General features: G+C 58.7%; 3 protein-coding genes across 3 annotated transcripts; 2 read left to right on the top strand and 1 right to left on the bottom strand.

Annotated features, from left to right (window-relative positions):
• The first annotated feature begins 971 nt into the window (after positions 1-971).
• Positions 972-10027, top strand: EPHA2 (EPH receptor A2). The gene is given in 19 exon segments (XM_048967733.1): positions 972-1025; positions 1027-1045; positions 3031-3098; positions 3652-4312; positions 4722-4877; positions 4962-4972; positions 4974-5295; positions 5401-5525; positions 5608-5767; positions 5845-5944; positions 6031-6089; positions 6175-6300; positions 6374-6556; positions 6681-6742; positions 6890-7099; positions 7200-7349; positions 7559-7752; positions 8169-8324; positions 8555-10027. Coding segments are annotated over 19 exon segments (2922 nt in total). The 3' UTR covers positions 8661-10027.
• A 45-nt stretch (positions 10028-10072) lies between these two features.
• On the bottom strand, positions 10073-18508 carry CLCNKA (chloride voltage-gated channel Ka). Its single transcript, XM_048967427.1, has 20 exons — positions 18309-18508; positions 14474-14626; positions 14249-14377; positions 14018-14146; positions 13572-13711; positions 13412-13489; positions 13250-13328; positions 13050-13175; positions 12882-12966; positions 12601-12702; positions 12348-12432; positions 12100-12273; positions 11959-12028; positions 11499-11609; positions 11206-11419; positions 10998-11131; positions 10807-10907; positions 10647-10730; positions 10476-10562; positions 10073-10393 (listed from the first exon to the last, which is right to left on the bottom strand). The coding sequence occupies exons 1-20, from the start codon at positions 18343-18345 to the stop codon at positions 10355-10357; spliced, it is 2157 nt and encodes a 718-aa protein (XP_048823384.1). The 5' UTR covers positions 18346-18508; the 3' UTR covers positions 10073-10354.
• Positions 15150-17460, top strand: HSPB7 (heat shock protein family B (small) member 7). The gene is made up of 3 exons (XM_048967428.1): positions 15150-15696; positions 15881-16014; positions 16417-17460. The coding sequence occupies exons 1-3, from the start codon at positions 15564-15566 to the stop codon at positions 16600-16602; spliced, it is 453 nt and encodes a 150-aa protein (XP_048823385.1). The 5' UTR covers positions 15150-15563; the 3' UTR covers positions 16603-17460.
• Positions 18509-18549: the final 41 nt, after the last annotated feature.

Raw genomic sequence — 18549 nt, 5'->3', positions numbered from 1 at the left:
CCCAACTGCCCCCAAAAGGTCCTAATGGGGATTTGGGGAACCCCAGCTTCCATCCCGCAGCAGAGATGTGGGGCGTGGTGTGGGACGAGTCGGGGTCACGGTGGGGCCTGGGGTGCGGTGAGGTTTTGGGGAGCAGCTGGGCCGGCCCGGCCGGTCAATCCGGGCGCGTCGCAACCCTGGGAGAAAGTGCTGGAAACGTCCCAAAAGTGTGGGGGCAGATGGGGAGGGGGTGGGGGGGGAGCAGGCAACGCTGGGATGAGGGGTGAGGGTGGATGATGGGGGATGGGAAGGGATTGGATGGATGGACGGACGGACAGGGATGGGTGGTGGGTGGGTGGATGGATGGATGAAGGGGTGGATGGGATGGATGGATGGGGTAATGAATGGGGGGATGGATGGATGGACACACGGATGGGTGGATGGACAGACAGACGGGGAAGTGCTTGGATAGACAGCTGAGGGCTGGACAGATGGACAGGTGGGTGGGGGGGAGGGTTGATCGGCCAGACAGAGGGACGGACAGGCCGTGCAGCGGCAGGACAGACGGACGGACGGAGGACGCGCTCCCGCAGCGCTCGCAGGGCTCTGCCCCCCCCCCCCCCAACCCCGCAGCGCTGCGGGTGGGAACCGCTACGCCCCGCCCCCCCCGCCATTGGCCGCCCCCCCTTCCCACGCCGTTTCATGAATGAAAGGCAGATGGGGGGGGGGGGGGAGGGGCCATTTAACCCCTCGTGTGCCGACGGGTCCAAATGCGGGTCGGTTCTACACAGCCCAACTTGGGGGGGGCTGCCCGCTTTCCGAGTGTGCTCCACCTTCTCCCCCTCCTTCGGAGACTCGCTGTCCCTTTAAGAGCGCCCCCCCCCCGCCGCTCTCCTATTGGTGGGCGGGGCCACGTGACGTCAGCAGGGCATGAATGAACAGAGCCGGAGCGCTCCCACGGAGTGCGTGAAGCTGCGGGGCCGCGTCCCGCCATGGCCCCCCCGGCAGCCTTCATCCCCCCCACCCTCCTCCTCTTCATCATCGGCCCCCGCCGCCCCCAAGGAAGGTGAGAACCGCCGCGACCCCAAAACCAACTTTTTTCCCCTTCTTTTCTCCTTCCCTCCCCCCACCTCCAACTTTATCCCATTATTTCAGAACTTTTTCCTTTTTCTCCCCCTCCCCCCAATCCCAATATTTTGTTGTTTTTCCCTTTTTTTTTTTTGGGGGGGGGGGGGGGGGGTAGAGGTTGCAATGAAGCTCGACGCCTCTCTACCCGAGAGCTCGCAGCGTTTTGGGCTTTGAGGGATGGGAGGGGGCAAAAGTTCGTTTGGGGGGTGGGAGGGGGCAAAAGGAGACGTTTTCATATCAGTTAATGACGATCTAATGGTTAATAACGATTAAAAACGGAGAGTTCGGGACTTTGAGCCCGTGGGTGCCGAGCTCCCAGTCGGGAAAAGTGAGGATCCCCCAACACCGCTGGTGGGAATCCTTTAAATATATGGGGGGGGGGGGGGGGGGAAGGGCAGAAATGAGCCCAAAGTTGATAAATCCACGCCATAAAGATACCATAAGAGGAAGGTTCGCGGGGCAGGATCCGGTGCTGGAGCTGAGAACAATGTCAGGAAAGCCCGAAAAGTGTTGGGAAAACAAACCGCCTCCTTCCCCCCTCCGGTTCCGTGGGGCTCTATGGGGCAGTTCGGGTTCAGCTTTGGGATTTGGGGGGCGAATTGGAGGTGGTTGGGTTTGTTTTATTGGGAGGTGAAGGGATTTATTGGGATGGGGGTTATAAGCCCTAAATGGGGAGGGGAGGCGGGATTCGGGGCGCTCCGAGGAGCGTCCCTATGGGCTCAACGATTTGGGGTGAAAGAAGTGAAAATATGGCAAAGTTGGGGTGTGAAATGCCGGGTTTGGGCTCTGCAGAGGGAAAGGAAGGGGGGTGGGGTGGTTTATTGCCCCCACTTCACAACTAAATAGGATTTGAGTGGGGAGGGGGGACTGAAGCCGCGGTTGGGGTGTAGGAATGGGGAGTGGAGGTGGAGAGGGGATGGAGTGGGGTGGGGTGGGGGGCACTGGGGGTCGGGACAGCGATGGGGTGGCGATGAGGATGGGGAAGGAGTCGGGGGGGGGGATCAGGGCAGGGGTGGGAATGGCTGTGGTCGTGGCCGTGCAGGTGGGGATGGGGGCAGTGGAGGGGAATGAGCCCCAAAAGGTGCCACCCCACAAACCCAACCGTGCCAGATTTCCCCTCCTGGGGGAATTCCAGCCGCAGGAAAGCAGTGCTGTGCCCGCATTCTCCCCAGACGTGGCCCCGTGGGGTGAAATATGTCACGAGTTTGGCGTTCTCAGTGCTTACCCCACGGTGGGGGTCACGTCCCCAAACTCCAACCCTGGGGGATGGGTTGAGGCTGTGCCGGCGGGCGCGAAGCCGGGCGCATTCCTGGGGGCTGATTCATGGGCGCTTCCGCCCCGGCCGTGGCCTCCTCTTCCTCCTCCTCTTCCTCCCCCGGTGCTGGATCCGGCCACCGCCCTCGGCATGCTGGGGCATGTCCTCTCCTGATGGCCCCGAGGGACCTGGGGGGACACGGGGCGGTGGGGTGGGGTGGGGGCTCCTGGGGGTTTTGGGGTCTTGTGGTCTTACAGGGGTCCCATGGACCTTTGGGGGTCCCGGAGGTATTTGAGGGTATTTAAAGGTGCTGGGGGTGTCTGGGGGTGTTGGGGGTTTCTGTGGGTTATGGGGGCATCTGTGGGAGCCGTGTGGGTTCCAGGGATGTTTTATGTGTGGGTCTGGGGGATCTCCGTGGATCCGGGCGGCATCTGGGTGTTCTGGGGACAGGCATGGATCCTGCTGGACATCTGTTGGTCCTGGAGGTGCCTGTGGGTTCTGAGGTCATCTGTGGGTTCCAGGGGGACTTGGAGGTATCTGTGCTTCCAGGAGGCATCTGAGTGCATCGGTGGCCCTGCAGGTCCTGGGGCTGTCTGTGGGTCATGGTTGGCATCTTCCTGGCTTTGTGCTCATCCCACTAATGGTCCTTTTCTCTCCTCTTCCCACAGTTGTCCTGTTGGACTTCGCCAAGGCTCAAGGGGAGCTGGGCTGGCTCACCCAGCCCTACGGCAAAGGGGTGAGCATCCAGCAAGCTCCTCCTCAAACCAGCATTGCGGATGGGGTGGGATGGGGTGGGATGGGGTGGGATGGGGTGGGATGGGGGCATCCATGGCGATGGAGAAATGGATGTCCTTGTGAATGAAGATGTCAGTAGGGATGGGGATGGATCAACCACGAGGAAAGAGAACTTCACGGGGATGGGGATGGTGGTACGGATGGGGACAGATCATCCACGGGGATGGACTGGGACCATCCTTGGGGATGCAGATGGCTTCATCCCATTGGGGATAGGGATGGGGGGGGCATCCATCGGGGTGGGGAGACTTCCATGAGTTGGGGGGGGCGTCCGTATGGATGGGGACATGGAAGGGGAGGTGGTGACACCTCTTTGGTTGTGTGATGGCGGCCACGGGTGGCACCCCGCAGTGGGTACAGGGGTACGGGTGGCCCTTACCATGTCCACAGGGACATCTGCGGGGATGGGAGTGGGGAGCATCCAGGGGGACAGACCCTACTGGCTGGGGCTGAGGAGCAGCAGCAGCACCGACCCATTTCTCCCTGCGGTGCAGTGGGACCTGCAGCAGCACGTGCTGAACGACTCGGGGATCTACATCTACGCGGTGTGCAGCGTGCTGCAGGGCGAGCAGGAGAACTGGCTGCGCACCAACTGGATCTACCGCAGCGAGGCGCAGCGCATCTTCATCGAGCTCAAATTCACCGTCCGCGACTGCAACAGCTTCCCTGGAGGCGGCGGCTCCTGCAAGGAGACCTTCAACCTCTTCTATGCTGAATCTGACGTTGACTATGGCACCAATTTCCAGAAGCGGCAGTTCAAGAAGATTGACACCATTGCTCCGGATGAGATCACGGTGCAAGAAGACTTTGAGACGCGGAACGTCAAACTCAACGTGGAGGTTCGCTCCGTGGGACCTCTGCGCCGGAAAGGTTTCTACCTGGCTTTTCAGGACCTGGGGGCCTGCGTGTCCCTGCTGTCGGTGCGGGTTTACTACAAGACGTGCCCAGCTGTGCTGCGGGGCCTGGCCGTGTTCCCCGAGACGGTGGCAGGCGCTGACTCCCAGCAGCTGGCGAAGGTGGAGGGAGCCTGCGTGGAGCACGCGGTGGCTGACAGGGTGCCGATGCTGCACTGCAACATGGATGGAGAGTGGTTGGTGCCCATCGAGCAGTGCCAGTGCCAGGCTGGCTACGAGGCGGCGGGAGAGCAATGTCAAGGTGGGGAGCGATGGTGGGAGTGGAAGGGTGGTGTGGGCTGGGGATGCCCTGTCTTGGGGTGTCTCTGAGAGCCATCCCTGCCCCCTTGGGGCATCTTCAGCACTCTTGGGGGTGCTCAGGCATCCTCAATGCAGTCGGGCGTTCCTGGGCATCTCTGGTGTCCTTGGGAGAAGACTCGGAGCGGCCTTGCATAGCTGACACAGCAAGTGCATCGGGTGCAGAGGGGTGGACCGGCAGGGTTCCCCCAGACAGAGGGGTGGGTTGATGGGAGGAGCCTCCCCGTTCATAGTGGGTAATAACGAGCTGTGCGATAAGGAGAAATGCTCTGAATCCCTGGAAGCTGGTGATGATGCTCAGGTTGAGGACAGGGGGACCCAAGTGCTCACCTCCATGTTGTCCCCTATTCCAGCTTGTCCCCCCGGCACCTTCAAGGCCGAGGTGTCCCTGAGCGGCTGCCAGCCCTGCCCTGCTCACACGCTGCCATCCTCGGCTGCTGCTGACGCGTGTCCTTGCCAGGATGGGTTCTTCCGTGCCCCCACCGACCCGGCTGCCATGCCCTGCACCCGTGAGTGGCATTTTGGGAAAGTGGCATGGGGTTTGAGGGGCTGTATCCGTGCCCTGACCTCAGTGTCGTGCTCTGTATCCCCAGGTCCTCCTTCACCCCCCCCGCAGCGTCACAGCTGTTGGGCTGGGGGCCACCGTGCAGCTGCGTTGGTCCCCTCCCAGTGACAGGGGTGGCCGGCAGGATGTCACCTACAGCATCACCTGTGAGCAGTGCTTGTCTGAGAGTGGAGAGTGCCAGCCCTGCGATGGGGGAATCCGCTACTCGCAGCCCCCCCAGGGGCTGGTTGGGACAGGGGTAACAGTCACCGACCTGGAGCCCCACATCAACTACACCTTCACCGTCGAAGCTCGAAATGGCGTCTCAGCCTTCAGCCCGCTCCGCAGCGTGGCCAGCACCAGCATCAGCGTCAACCACACAGGTAAGGGCCACCTGTACCCCTGTGCCCGCTACGGGGTGCCACCTGTGGCCGCCGTCTTGCAACCAAAGAGGCGTCACCACCTCTGACACCGCGTCTCCATCGCAGAGCCTCCCCAGGTGACGTCGGTGAGCCTGAACGGACAAACAGCCACCAGCCTGGTCCTCTCCTGGACGGTGCCACCAAGGCAGCAGAGCTGGGTCTGGAAATATGAAGTCACCTACAGCAAGAAGGTGCCACCAGCAGCATCCCATCTGCATCCCATCTCATGTCCTCCGCACGGTCCCTCGCTCACCCTCTTCCCTGCTTCCTCAGACAGATGAGAACAGCTACTCGGTGCTGCGCTGTGAAGGCACCTCTGTCACCATCCCCAAGCTGTCCCCTGGCACTGCCTACGTGGTGCGGGTCCAGGCGCTCACCAAGGATGGCCACGGCGCCTTCAGCCTCGAGCATGAGTTTGAGACATTACCCGAAGGTGAGGAACAGGAGTTGGGGGATTTGGGGTTTCTTTGGGGTGCTGTGGGGTGGACATGACTCCGAATTTTCCCATAGAAGCCGAGTCCATGGCGTCAGCTGCCGTCATCAGTGGCTCCGTCACCGGTGTCATCTTTGTTGTCTTCGTCCTCGCTGTTCTCCTCTACGTCCTCCGGAGGTAGGGAGAGATTAAAAAAAAAACCCGAATCCAATTTTCTGCCACCCCAGGGGTGAATAATAGGGCTAAGCACTGCTTTCCTGCAGGAGGAGGAGGAACTCGCCATCGCGCCAATCCCCCGAGGATGTCTACTTCTCCAAGTCTGGTGAGTGGTGGGGTGGTGGCTCAAGGCACTTTGGGGGTGACAAAAAGTGGGCACTTTGGGGGTGACACGGCTGCCAACCCCCCAGACCAGTTGAAGCCCCTCAAGACCTACGTCGACCCACACACCTATGAAGACCCCAACCAGGCCATGCTCAAGTTCACCACTGAGATCTCGCCATCCTCCATCACCCGCCAGAAGGTCATCGGTGCTGGTAGGTCCTCACATTGTCATCTGTCCCCAAACCGAGGAGGGAACACATTTTGAACTTCTGTTGCCCTGAACAGGAGAATTTGGGGAGGTCTACAAGGGCACCCTGAAGCAGGGCAAGAAGGAGGTGCCAGTGGCCATCAAGACGCTCAAGGTGGGCTACACGGAGAAGCAGCGTGTGGACTTCCTGGGTGAGGCCAGCATCATGGGGCAGTTCTGTCACCACAACATCATCCGCCTTGAGGGGGTCGTCTCTAAGCGTGAGTGCCCTAAAACCACAGTTACCTTCCCCAAAAGCTTGCTGGACGCCCAAAAAGCACCATTTTCAGGGGCATGGAGTTAATGTTCAGCATTTTTCAACGCGTTTTGGCTCTCTTTCTGCAGACAAACCCTTCATGATCGTCACAGAGTACATGGAAAACGGCGCGTTGGACAAATTCCTGCGGGTAGGCGATGCGTGAGGGAATCCCATTGCTCCAGGGTGGGATTAGCAGGACTTCAGCCCCAAAATCCCTATGGAGACAAGACCTGCCCCCGTGAACATCCCTGTAGTGACAAGATGTGAGATTTGGGGTTATTTTCTCTGCTTTCAGGAAAAAGACGGGCAGTTCTGTGTCATCCAGCTGGTGGGCATGCTGCGGGGCATCGCAGCGGGCATGAAGTACTTGGCCAACATGAACTACGTGCACCGGGACTTGGCTGCACGCAACATCCTGGTCAACAGCAACCTGGTCTGCAAGGTGTCCGACTTCGGGCTGTCGAGGGTGCTGGAGGACGACCCCGAAGCCACCTATACCACCAGTGTAAGTGGATTTTGGGGGGGTTTGGGTACAATTTTGCATCGTTGCCTCCTTTCTTTTTTCCCCTGCCATTGGGGAATTGTGACGGCATCGCCCCCAATAGGGTGGGAAGATCCCGATCCGCTGGACAGCCCCCGAAGCCATCTCCTACCGCAAGTTCACCTCTGCCAGCGACGTCTGGAGCTACGGCATCGTCATGTGGGAGGTGATGTCCTACGGCGAGCGCCCGTACTGGGAGCTCTCCAACCACGAGGTGAGCGCCTGCACCCCTCCAGCACCCTGTTTTGGGGGCTGCTTTGGGGGCCGAGTGCCTGATTTGGCACGACTGCTTTCTGTGGCGCTGACGTTGTGGGGTGACCTTGCTGTGGGCCAGCTTTGCTCTTTCGGGGTCCAGCTCCGTTATTCTGGGGGCTTTGTTAGGCACGTCTCTTTATTCCTGCCGTTTCCGGGATGCCTTGACAGGTGATGAAAGCCATCAATGAAGGCTTCCGCCTGCCTGCCCCTTTGGACTGCCCCTCTGCTGTGTACCAGCTGATGATGCAGTGCTGGCAGCAGGAACGCTCCCGCCGCCCCAAATTCGCAGACATTGTCAGCATCCTCGACAAACTCGTCCGCGCCCCCGACTCGCTCAAGGCGCTGGCAGATTTCGACCCCCGGTGAGCTGCAGGAACCTTCGCATCCTCCACTTCTTTTTGCACCCTTCCACTTCTCCACCTTGGTTTTTCTTTGCATCGTTGCATTCCTGCATGATTTCCCACACCTTCTATTCCTGCCGCTTTCCTCACTCTCGTTCCTTTGCATGACCTTTTCTCCAGTCTTTGCATTCCCCTTGTTTTCACATCCTCCATTCCTGCATTTTATTATTGCACTCCTGCTCGACTTCTTGCATCTCCGCACTGCCGTCTCCTCTTCCATTCACTTCTGCACGAATTTTTTTGGCAGCCCCTTGCTTTTCACACGCTCTCCCGTACCTTTGTGTAAACTTTTTTGCAGCCTCGCATTTCTGCATGCCTTTTTTTTTTTGTTTTCTTTTGCACCCCTCCATTTCTGGGTGCTGATGTCATTTCCGCAGTGTCTCCATCCGCCTGCCCAGCACCAGCGGCTCTGACGGCGTTCCCTTCCGCTCGGTGCCCGAGTGGCTCGAGTCCATCAAGATGCACCAATACGCTGAGCACTTTGCTGCCGCTGGCTACAACACCATTGAGAAAGTGCTGCAGATGACAAACGAGTGAGTGGCAGCGGGTTTGGGGACAGCGTTGCCCCATCCCTAGGGCTCCCCTTTCAGGCTGGATCCCGTGCCATGGGGCGCTCAGGGTGGGATGCCTTCAGCGCTGCTCCAGATCCAGCCCTGTGTCACGCTCAGAATCCTCCACCTCCAACCCAGCCCCTTTTGCTGCTGTTCTCAACCCCCAAAAAATTCCACCTGTGGTTCAACACCGCTCTGTGTTTCCCCTGCAGTGACCTCAAGAAGATCGGGGTGCGCCTGCCCGGCCACAAGAAGCGCATTGCCTACAGCCTGCTGGGGCTGCAGGAGCAGCTCTGCCCCGCCGGCGTCCCCATCTGACTCCACATGGGCAAATGAAGACCCCCGGCTTCCCCCCCACCCTCCGCTTTATTTATTGTTGTTAATATTTGTTAAGGTTGTTGCTGTTATTATTATTATTATTAATATTATTCCCCCCCAGGGGATTTCACACCGCGTTGCCATCGCTGTCCCGAGGACAAAACAGCTGGAAACCCCCCCCAAAAAATGACAATTTCAAGTGGGGGAGGCTGTTTTGGGGGGGAATTTCCCCTTTGTTTTCTGCATTTCAAGGGAAAAAAAAACCCCAAAGGGCTGAGTTTTGGCCCCCAGATTTCTCTATTTCTGCCTTTTTCCCCCTCCTGTTTTCCTCTCCCACCGCTGGTTTGGTTTTTCTCTGCCTTGCTGCTGACCAGCAGTGTTACCTCTTGATTTTTTTTGTCACTGGTGTTGCTGTTTTTCTAATTTATTATATTTTTGTATATTTATTGAGAAATGAAAAAGGTCTCAGATTTCGGAGAGGTAAAAGGAGAGAAGGGAGAAGAAAAAAGAAAAGGGGGGGGGAAAGGGGGCAGGTTTGGGGTTTTTTCCCCCCCTTTTTTTTTTTTTTTAATGGATTTTATGAGGTTTTCATGATTTTCATGACAGTGAGTTGGATTTGAATAAAACTTTTGTGCTCTTTTTCTACCCCGGCGTCCATCAGTGCTGAGTTGGAGTGGGATTTTAGAGCCAGGAGAGGGGGGGCCTCTATTCTTTGTTTATTTTAAGGAGGATTTAAAGTTTTCCAGCGTTTCTGCAGCGCTGAGAAATGCACATTTCCCTCCTCCTTCCCCAAACCCACCAGGAATTCAGGGTTACTTTGCCAAACACCAGCAGCGCTGGCTGCGCGGTGCCTGCAAATCACCGGGTGGGAAAAGCACCGGAAAAAAGCATTTATTATCATCATTTTTTTCCCCTTTTTTTTTTGTTTAACCTCAAACCCGCAATTGAGGGCTGTGCGGTTGTGGAGCATTCTGCAGGATGCTCTCTTTGCTGCTTTTTTTGCCCTTTTCCTCTTGTATTTTTTGGCCCCTGGCCCTGCAGTGCATCACCACGCCTCGTGCCCTGCTGCCTCTGTTTCCCCTCCCTGTGCGGAGTTTCGATGAAACTCCCAATCCCTGCAGGAGCTGCAGGGTGATGCGTGGGGCAGGGGCTGCCCCGGGGCTGCTGCTCACCCTCAGCTCCATGGGGGCTGTGCTCCCATTGCCTTCTGCCTGCCTCCAACCCGCTCAGCGCCCTCCATAGACCCTATGGGTGCTTCTCAGCACCTTTCCCACCTGATGGGGATGCTGTGGACCTCCCACCACCCTACTCTGTAGCCCCATCGCTGTTCTCACCCTCACCACGGTGTCTGCCCCTCATGGGTGTTGCCTGGCCCCAGCCCCGCAGAGCCATCCCCCGCACCCCCCCCCCGGCGCTGCCATGCCCAGCTCCAGCCCCATTTTTTGGGTGTTCCTCTGGCGCTGACCTCGTTTCACCCCTCCTGAGGCTGGGCTCAGGCATGCCCAGGATTAATTGCACCGCCTTCATTAGCATCAGCTGCGCCCTCCGCACCCTGAAACGCTACACCCTGCTTTGCAGAGCAACCCCGAAACGCGGGTGGCAATAGGATGGGATGCTCTGCACCCCAGACAGCTCCCGAAATTAACCATATGACCCCAAAAGCCATTTAATTGACACAGGGGCAGGATGGGCGGTCACGCGTCCTTGGCCAGCTCCTCTATGGCTCTCCGCAGCTGCAAGGGCAAGGAAGAGTTGGGACGGCCGCTGTCCCCTCGTGCCCCCCACCTCGTGTTCACCCAGTGTCCCCACTGGCACCTCGGTGCGTGTGACAGCCCCCACCAGCTCCCCATAGTGAGTGACAAAGACGCACTGCAGCTTCAGCAGCTCGAAGAGGTGATGTGCCTGCAAAGAGCGGGGACACGTGGGGACAAAGTCCAAATTTCTCTGGCTTGGGGGCCCGTTGTCACCTGTCCCTCCACCCCAAACCTGGTGCAGTGAGGTCCACGGTGACAGCTGCAGTACGATGGGCTCAATGGCACAGTCCTCCCCAAGCGTCCCAGTGGAGGCTGGCTGCAGTGGGATAGAACAAGCAATGCGCTGTATGTTTGGGTGGAAAAAATGTCTTTTTTGGGTGCCCCAAACTCACCTTCTCCTGCAGTGGCCCTGGGGGTGCCTGTGGGTGCTCGTGGCTCTGCAGGAAAGCCACCAGTTTGGCACGGCTGATGGTGCCCACCAGTGTGGGTGACCCTGCGGGGACAGGAGACAAGTGAGGTGACCACAAGGCCACCAGCTGAGATGTCCCATGGCCACCAGGCCCCTGCACACCTACCACCCTACCTTTGCTCTCCACCACTGGGTATTCTTTATTGGTGGTGGCATTGAGGGCTGCCAGCACCTCCTCAAAGCCATCACTCTTGGTCACAGCCACCACCCGCTGCTCCATGAACTCCTTCACCACCACCCGATAGGAGCTGAAGAAAAGGGACAAAAAGCCACGATTTTTGCCAGGGAATCCCCCCAAAGCAGAGCCTGTGAGAATACTCACGCTATGTGCCGGCTGCGGATGGGGGGCAGGTAGGGCAGCTTCTTGACAATGATGGTGCCATCATAGAAGGAAGGCTGGCTCTTCCGTGTGATGGCGTTGGCCACCAGCACAGCCAGCATGACGGGCAGCACGTGGGCCATGTGGCCAGTGGCCTCACACACCAGCAGGGCGGTGGAGAAAGAGTAGGTGACAGCACCCGAGAAAGCAGCAGCACCTGCAGATGAGACAATGGTGGCATTGGCACAAGGACTGGGGTGGCCCCACTGTCCCCCTCCATGATGTCACCCACTTACCAGCCAGTGCATATCCACCAGGGACAATGGGGTACGTTGTGCCCTCCGTGCGGATGCCATGGGGGAAGAGTGCGGCCAACACCTCCCCATGCAGCCGCCCGATGGCCGCTCCTGTGGGGTTGGGGAGGGGGAGAGAGAGAAGCCCAGGACCCCCAAGGAATACCCCCCAAAAAATACAGACCCAGATCCCCCCCAACAGGACCAGGTGCAGCCCCCAGTGCTGGATGCAACTCCCTTATCCACCACACATCAAAATGGGCTGGACACCCCCCTGCAGTCCCTCAAGATCGTACGCACCTCAAGAGCTGGATGCATCCCTGAGCCCCCAGCGTGTCAGATGCCAACCCACTGATCTCCTCCCCACCCGTAATGCGTTGGATGCACCCCATGCTCCCCCAGGACCAGATGCAGCCCAGGTCTGGGTGCCCCCCAGGAGTGGGGCAGGACCCCCCGGACTCACCATAGACAAAGACAGGCATGAAGTACCCAGCAGGCATGGGCAGGGTGGTGGCCAGGGTCAGCATCCAGAACTGAGGGGCACACAGCACATGGGAATGGGGACAGCAGGTTGCGGTGTGGGGCTGGGGACACAATGAGGTACCTTCATCAGCAGGAAGAAGACCAAAGTACCAAAGATGGTGGCTGAAGGGTGGCACCACTCCTGCCACAGCCCCCGTGGGTCCCCCAGCTGGGTGGTGGCCATGGAAGCGTTCTGGGCCAGCACAAACCAGGAGCGGTTGTCGAAGAGAGAGATGAGGTATTCCTTCATGGACAGCTAGACAGACAGACAAACAGCATGGGTGTGAGGGACTGGGGGGGGCTGATGGGAAAGCCCCCAGCCCTGCTCACCCTGGAGGCCATCAGCTGGCCCAAGCCTGGAGGGAAGGTGATGGACGCCAGCAGCAGCACCACCAGCGCTGTGTACAGGGGCTTGCTGTGGGAAGAAGGGTGGATGAGACAGACGGATGTACCAGGGGACACACAGACACACTGCGGGACATGAGGACGCAGTGAGCGGGACAGACGGACACGGGGGGGGACACAAGGACGTGTGGGGGTGGGACACACGTTCAGGTGCTCAGCATGGACACACAGGACGCACTCGGTGGCCAGCAGCCTGCCTGTCAGCCGGTTGTCTTTGACGGCCGCCAGCAGCCAGCGCTGGCAGAAGAGGTAGGCGCAGGCGATGGCTCCACAGATGGCCCTGGGGGAGAGATGGCAGCGTGCAGGCAGAGCTGGGCAGGGCGTGCACAAGGAAACGGGCAGAGCGCAGGCAGGTTATGGGCAGAACACAGGCAGGGAAGTGGGAAGGATGTGGGCAGATCCAGGCAGGGTAAGGGCAGTGCGAGGGCAGGAGCCTGTCCCCAGTAGGTCCCTCTTTACCCCAAAATCATGAAGAAGAAAGTCTCCGGCAGGTCAAAAGGGAAATCAAGCTTGAGGTTGCTTTTAAACAGAGCGGCGATGGTTTCTGAGGAGGAAGGAAGGGGCACATGGATTTTTAGGGGGGACGAAGCACACCGCAGGGCTGCTCCCTGCCCTGCCCTGTCTTGCCTTGCTCGCTGTTGAAGACGGCGAGGAGGCGAAACATGAAGGCACCGCAAGTAGCAGCAAAAAACCCACGCCAGTAATCCCGCACAGCAAAGTGGGATGCCATCACCTCGATGCTGAACAGCACCCCTGGAAAAAGGGAGGGGACTCGCTCAGAATTCGGGGTTCCCTCTCATGGGAATGGGGCAGGGGGGGTCACTCACCACTGATGGGAGCCCCAAAAACAGTGGCCACACCAACAGCCTGAGCAGCCACCAGCATCTCGTTCTGCTTGAATTTGTCCTGTGGAGAAAACGGTTTAACTGAAATGCTTTGGGTTTGGAGAGAAAACTGGTTAAAAAATAATATTCCAGCACTGCCACCACCTCATACTCCCTTATCACTGAGGTCCGCATCTTCCCCAGATAAGCTGCAGCCATGGAGGAGAGGTGGACAAAGGGACCCTGGGGACATGGAGAGGACACAGCGCTGAGCAACCTCGGCACGGAGCCTGTGCTGAAATCCCTGCTGGAATTCCCTGCTCACCAATTTGCCAAGGAACACGGTGCTGCCAGCAGAAAGGGTGCAGGTCAGCCCCACCACCTTGGCCCCGAAATTCTTGATGGCCAAATATTCCTCCAGCTCCACGCCGCTCAGGATGGTCCTGAGCTCAGGAATGCCAGAGCCTTGGTGGGGGAGAAGAGCTCTGATTTGGGGGGGCTCCAAGATTGGAGGAGCCTCCAAATACTGGGTGCTCCAAGTGTGAAGAGCTCCAGGTTTTGAAGGCTCCAAGTTTTGAGAGTTCCAAATTTTGTGGGCCCCATGTTTTGTAAATTCCACATTTGAGGTCCTCAAGTTTTGGGGGACTCCTATTTTTGAGGGCTCCACGATTTGTAGGCACCACATTTTGGGAGGGGGGGGGGGGTGTCTCCAAGTTTTAGGGATTCCCTGCACCAAGGAGGGTTTGGGGAGCCCGAGGGATCCCCACTCACCTCCTGAATGTGGCGTGATGCTGTTGGCAAAGCCGGTGGAGAAGGCTGTCAGGGCCACAGGGTAGATGGTCCATGAGAGGTACTTGAGCACCAAGTAATCACCAACTTCTTGGTACAGCCACCGGTGGGCTGGAGAAGAAGTGCTGGGAGGGGAGATGCCCCAACAGCCTCCCAGCTTCCCCCTGTTTTCAGGTTCTCCCCCAAACGGGGGCTGCTGCAGCCCCTCCTTACCCTCATAGAGCCTGAAGATGATGAGGTCCATCATGAAGCTGATGGTGGCCATGAGGACCCCCAGGACAAAGAGGAAATACCAGTCCTCGCCCACACGGAAGAGCAGCCCCTTCACCACCTCCAGACACCCTGCAGAACCGGGATGGGGGCAACAAGGTGCTAACCCCCCCCAGAAGATCCCAAAATCAACTCAGTGTGCCCAAAAACTAAGGGTAGGGGTCTCACCTCGCAGCCTCCTACGGGCTTTGGGGCATGGCCGCCAGCTGTGCTCCGACACCAAAACCTTCTCCTCTTCCTGCTCCAGGCTGGGGGGCTCCATCCCGGGAGCGTTTTGGGGGTCTGGTGCTGCCCGGCTCGATGCTGCTGCCTGTGCCAGCACTGTGGTGGAAATGAGTTTGCAAACAAGCTCATTATAAACGACCTTGACAAGGTGGCCAGACCTGCGCGGGCTGGAGCCAGCCAGAGCAATAAGGGAAGGGTTTCAGCCTCCGAATACGCCTCGGGAGAGGAAGGGGGGGGTGGGGGGGCACATCCAGCCCTAGCTGAGGGGGCACGGAGGAGCAACGCAGTGCCCAGCGATGCTCTGAGCATCTCCACACATGTGGACAGCCAAGGGTGACTCAGGCGCCTGCCGGAATTACTCAGCACAGAGGGGGGGCTGCTCACATTACACCCCCCCTGCATTTTTTGGCAGTGCTGTCTGGTGGGTCAGCGCAGGGAATAAAGCCTTACATGGTCTGCTCTGCCGAGCCACTCGCCGAGCCTTCTTTTCTGCCCCAAAATGTGGCCTCGTTTGCCCGGGGATGGGAGAAAAGCTCCAAATGATGTGGATTTTGCACCCCCCCCCCCCCCCCCCCCCAGCATTCCTGCACGGAGCTGCCAGCTTGGATGTGCTCCACGCTTCCATCAAGGACGCTCCTAATGACTTTTTATTGTTATTATCACTCCCCACGCAAGGAGCCCTGAGGCTGGAGCTCCCCAAAACCCCCATCCTGGGGACAGCGGGTGGGGGCGAGCATCAGCCCCTCAGCCCACTGCATTATCCTGGTGGGCAGGAATGCCAGCGGTGGAATCAGGTTCCCCCCACCACAGCCAGGACGGGGAGGAGCCGAGCCAACGAAAGGGGGGAGAGAGGAAAAAATTTCCACGGCGCCCAGAGTGATGTAGCAGGACCTAAATTTAGCCGGTTTTACAAGAGGTCTGGAAGGTGGCCGAGAGCCAAACGGGGCTTTATAAGCTCGGTGGCCGCCCTCGAGACAGCCGGTGCCGCTGGGTGAGGAGGTGCCATTGGCCCCTTTGACCTGCTCTGGAGTGGATGAACTTGAAATCCTCCTCAGCTTTCCGGTCGGAGCACAGCTTCCACCACCACAGCCGCTCCTCGTCGCCCGCTTGCCCCATGGAGCTTTTTGGGAGCTTCGCCAGGCCCCACGAGCCGATGGGCTTCCCAGGCAAGTCCCTGCAATGGGATCGCGGCGAGGGCGCACCTCACTTTTTGGGGTCCTGCTGCAGCCCAAGGTCACCCCAAGGAGGGTGGAGGGCTTGGATTCAACACAGAGTTGTGGGAAATGAGTCAATTCTGGGAGGGAATTATCGGGGGGAAGGGGACGAGCTGACCGCTGCGCTGCCCCACAGCTCGGCCCGGCACCAATGGCAACGTGAAGACCCTGGGCAACACCTACCAGTTCACAGTGGATGTCAGCGACTTCGCCCCTGAGGACATCATTGTCACCACCTCCAACAACCAGATTGAGGTGCACGCTGAGAAGGTGAGCACGCCCTCCGGCACCCCACATCACCACCCCAATGCTGCCACCCCCAGAGACCCCCACTTGGCTATCACGACATCCCCACAGTCACCAATTGAGCACTGAAGTCCCTATTTCCTCATCTTTTTGCCCTTTATTTCTGCTGCAGCGTCCCATGTCCTCTCCCAGGTGCTGTCCCCACACACCCTAAATCTTAACGCCCCAGGAGCAGCTCCCAAAACAGCACGTTTGTTCCTCCAGCTGCCAGCCCCAGGTGACTCACGTCCCACCAACGCACCCGCAGGGAGATTATAAATATTAACACCACACACAAGGCGACACTGCGAGCCTCACCCAAGGGCAAAGGAACAAAGCTCTCCTGTGCCTCTTGCAGCCTAAAATCGCCCCTTTCTCCCCTCCCAGCTGGCCGCGGATGGCACCGTCATGAACACCTTCACCCATAAGTGCCAGCTGCCCGAGGATGTGGACCCCACATCGGTGTCATCCTCGCTGGGGGACAACGGCACGCTGACCATCCGCGCCGTGCGGCAGCCGGCTAAACACAGCGAGCACGTCCAGCAGATCTTCCGGACTGAGATCAAAATCTGAGGCTGGGGGCAGCGCCGGGGCCGGGCCTTTCCCCTGCCCCATGGGTAGATTGTGGGGTGCTCCCTTATTTATCTAGCTGTCTGTCTGCTCCCCGGCAAGCTGGCTGCCACCCCGCTGGTTTGGGATGGAGGGGATGCTGTGGAGGGGATGGGAGTGCTCCCCGCAGGCTCCCTAGGAGGTATGAGGTGAAACCCGCACACAGCATGAGCATCCCTCACTGCAGGACCCACAAGAGATTGCAGGCATCATTTTGGGGCTGGATTGGGAAGACCTGGAGGTCCCACAGCAGTCGTGGTGGTGGTGGTGGTTGCGGATACGAGACGGATACGAGGAGTGAGGCTGGGGAGTGAGCCCTGCCCTGACCCTCTGCTGGAGCTTTTCTTTGTATATACAGCTTGTACTGGGTTATGAGAGATAACTGAGAACTGCTGTCTCCTCTTTTCATTCTTCTGCTTTCCTGATGCTTTTTCCCCAAAGGAGCTGAGTTAAAGGCACAGAGCAGCTGCAGGCTCAGCTCCAATGGGGACCTCAGTAGCAGGGACCACAATTCCTCCTGGATGCAAACAAGAAGCTGGCCCCAGCATCCCTGCTCCATGCCCACCTCCTTGTTTATTTCCAGTCCCAGTGACTCACTTCTTCCTGGCCACTCTATTTCTAAGCCCTTCCCTCAGCTGCTCGGCTGCCAGCCCACCTTGGAAGGTCACCAAACCCTCTTCTCCTTTTTGCCCACCACCAAGCCCTAGACGGCAGCAGGCTGGGGCAGAGAGGCTGCCAAACCCTGGGTTTCTTCCTTTGTGGGACCAACCACTGCCCCGAAGCCACCCCATGTGTACAAACACAGCACAGGGCTGTTTATAGAGACCACACAGCTCATGTTACCTTGGCACGGGTGCGAGGTCGGTTTGTCCCATAATGGCTTGTGATCAGCATTGACATGCCTGTAATGCTACAAGGACATTCAAAGGGATCTAGCTGGTGCCTTTCACTATTTTATTTCTGTCCCACGCTCACCTCGGGTGAGGCAGGAGCTGCTGCAGGGCTTGGTGGACTCCTTGCTGCAAGGAAAAATGTTTAAATGGTGTCAAAAAACTTCCCAAAGAGCCCAGTACAGCTCAGAAAATTGGAACTGTGCATCTATGGGGATATGAGCGACAGGATGCATCCACCGTGCCCCAAAATGCCACCCCACGGCACTTGGCACCCACACACTGCAGTCACAAGGTGCCACCTAGTGGCGAGGGGGACAGATAAAAGACCCAAAGGGAAGAAAAAAGGGTTTTTCACCCCAAAGCTGCCTGGTTTCGGGGTGGGAATTGCGGGACAGAGTAAAAAGCAGCTCAAAGCTCCAACGCTGAACATGGCCCTGCGAGGGGCTCATTGCTGGCAGGCTGGCCGTGCTACATGCACCTGACAGGGAAGGTGGTACACGAGAACAGCAGCACGGTGCAGTCTCCAGGCTGCTGCCTGCACAGCTGTGGCAGTTGTGCTGCCCTCGCCTCACCAGCATCTTGTGAAGAACAACACTGCCTCGACGCTCCTCTCAAGCGGCCATCCCTGCACTACACCTTTCCTATGGGGAGCAGCACAGAGAACCATCTGGGTTATTAACGACCTGAGCGAGACCCTCAGCCCCACCCACCCAGTTCCTTCAGCACGCAGGCCCTCGCCAGGATAATTCCGGCGCCTTTCATCCCCACAGAGCGTACCTCGGGGCCCGCTCCTGTAGGGCCACCCGGCCACCATCACGGCACACCCTCATCTTAGAGACACCCAAGGAAGGAACATCAGCCCCCACGGACGCACAGGGCACGAGGCTGAGGCCCCGGTTCCACAGAACGCCGCAAGACCCGCTGCTGCTCGCCCCACCTCGACAGCCCCATCCCAACGCCCGCCAACATGGCGCCGGGCCGGGGAGGGAGGAAAACACTCGCGTCACGTGACTCGACG

The sequence above is a fragment of the Lagopus muta genome, chromosome 21 (genome assembly GCF_023343835.1).
Source record: "Lagopus muta isolate bLagMut1 chromosome 21, bLagMut1 primary, whole genome shotgun sequence".
Lineage (NCBI taxonomy): Eukaryota > Metazoa > Chordata > Aves > Galliformes > Phasianidae > Lagopus > Lagopus muta.
The sequence above is the reverse complement of the archived record's forward strand: the minus strand, read 5'-3'. Positions and strand labels throughout refer to the sequence as shown.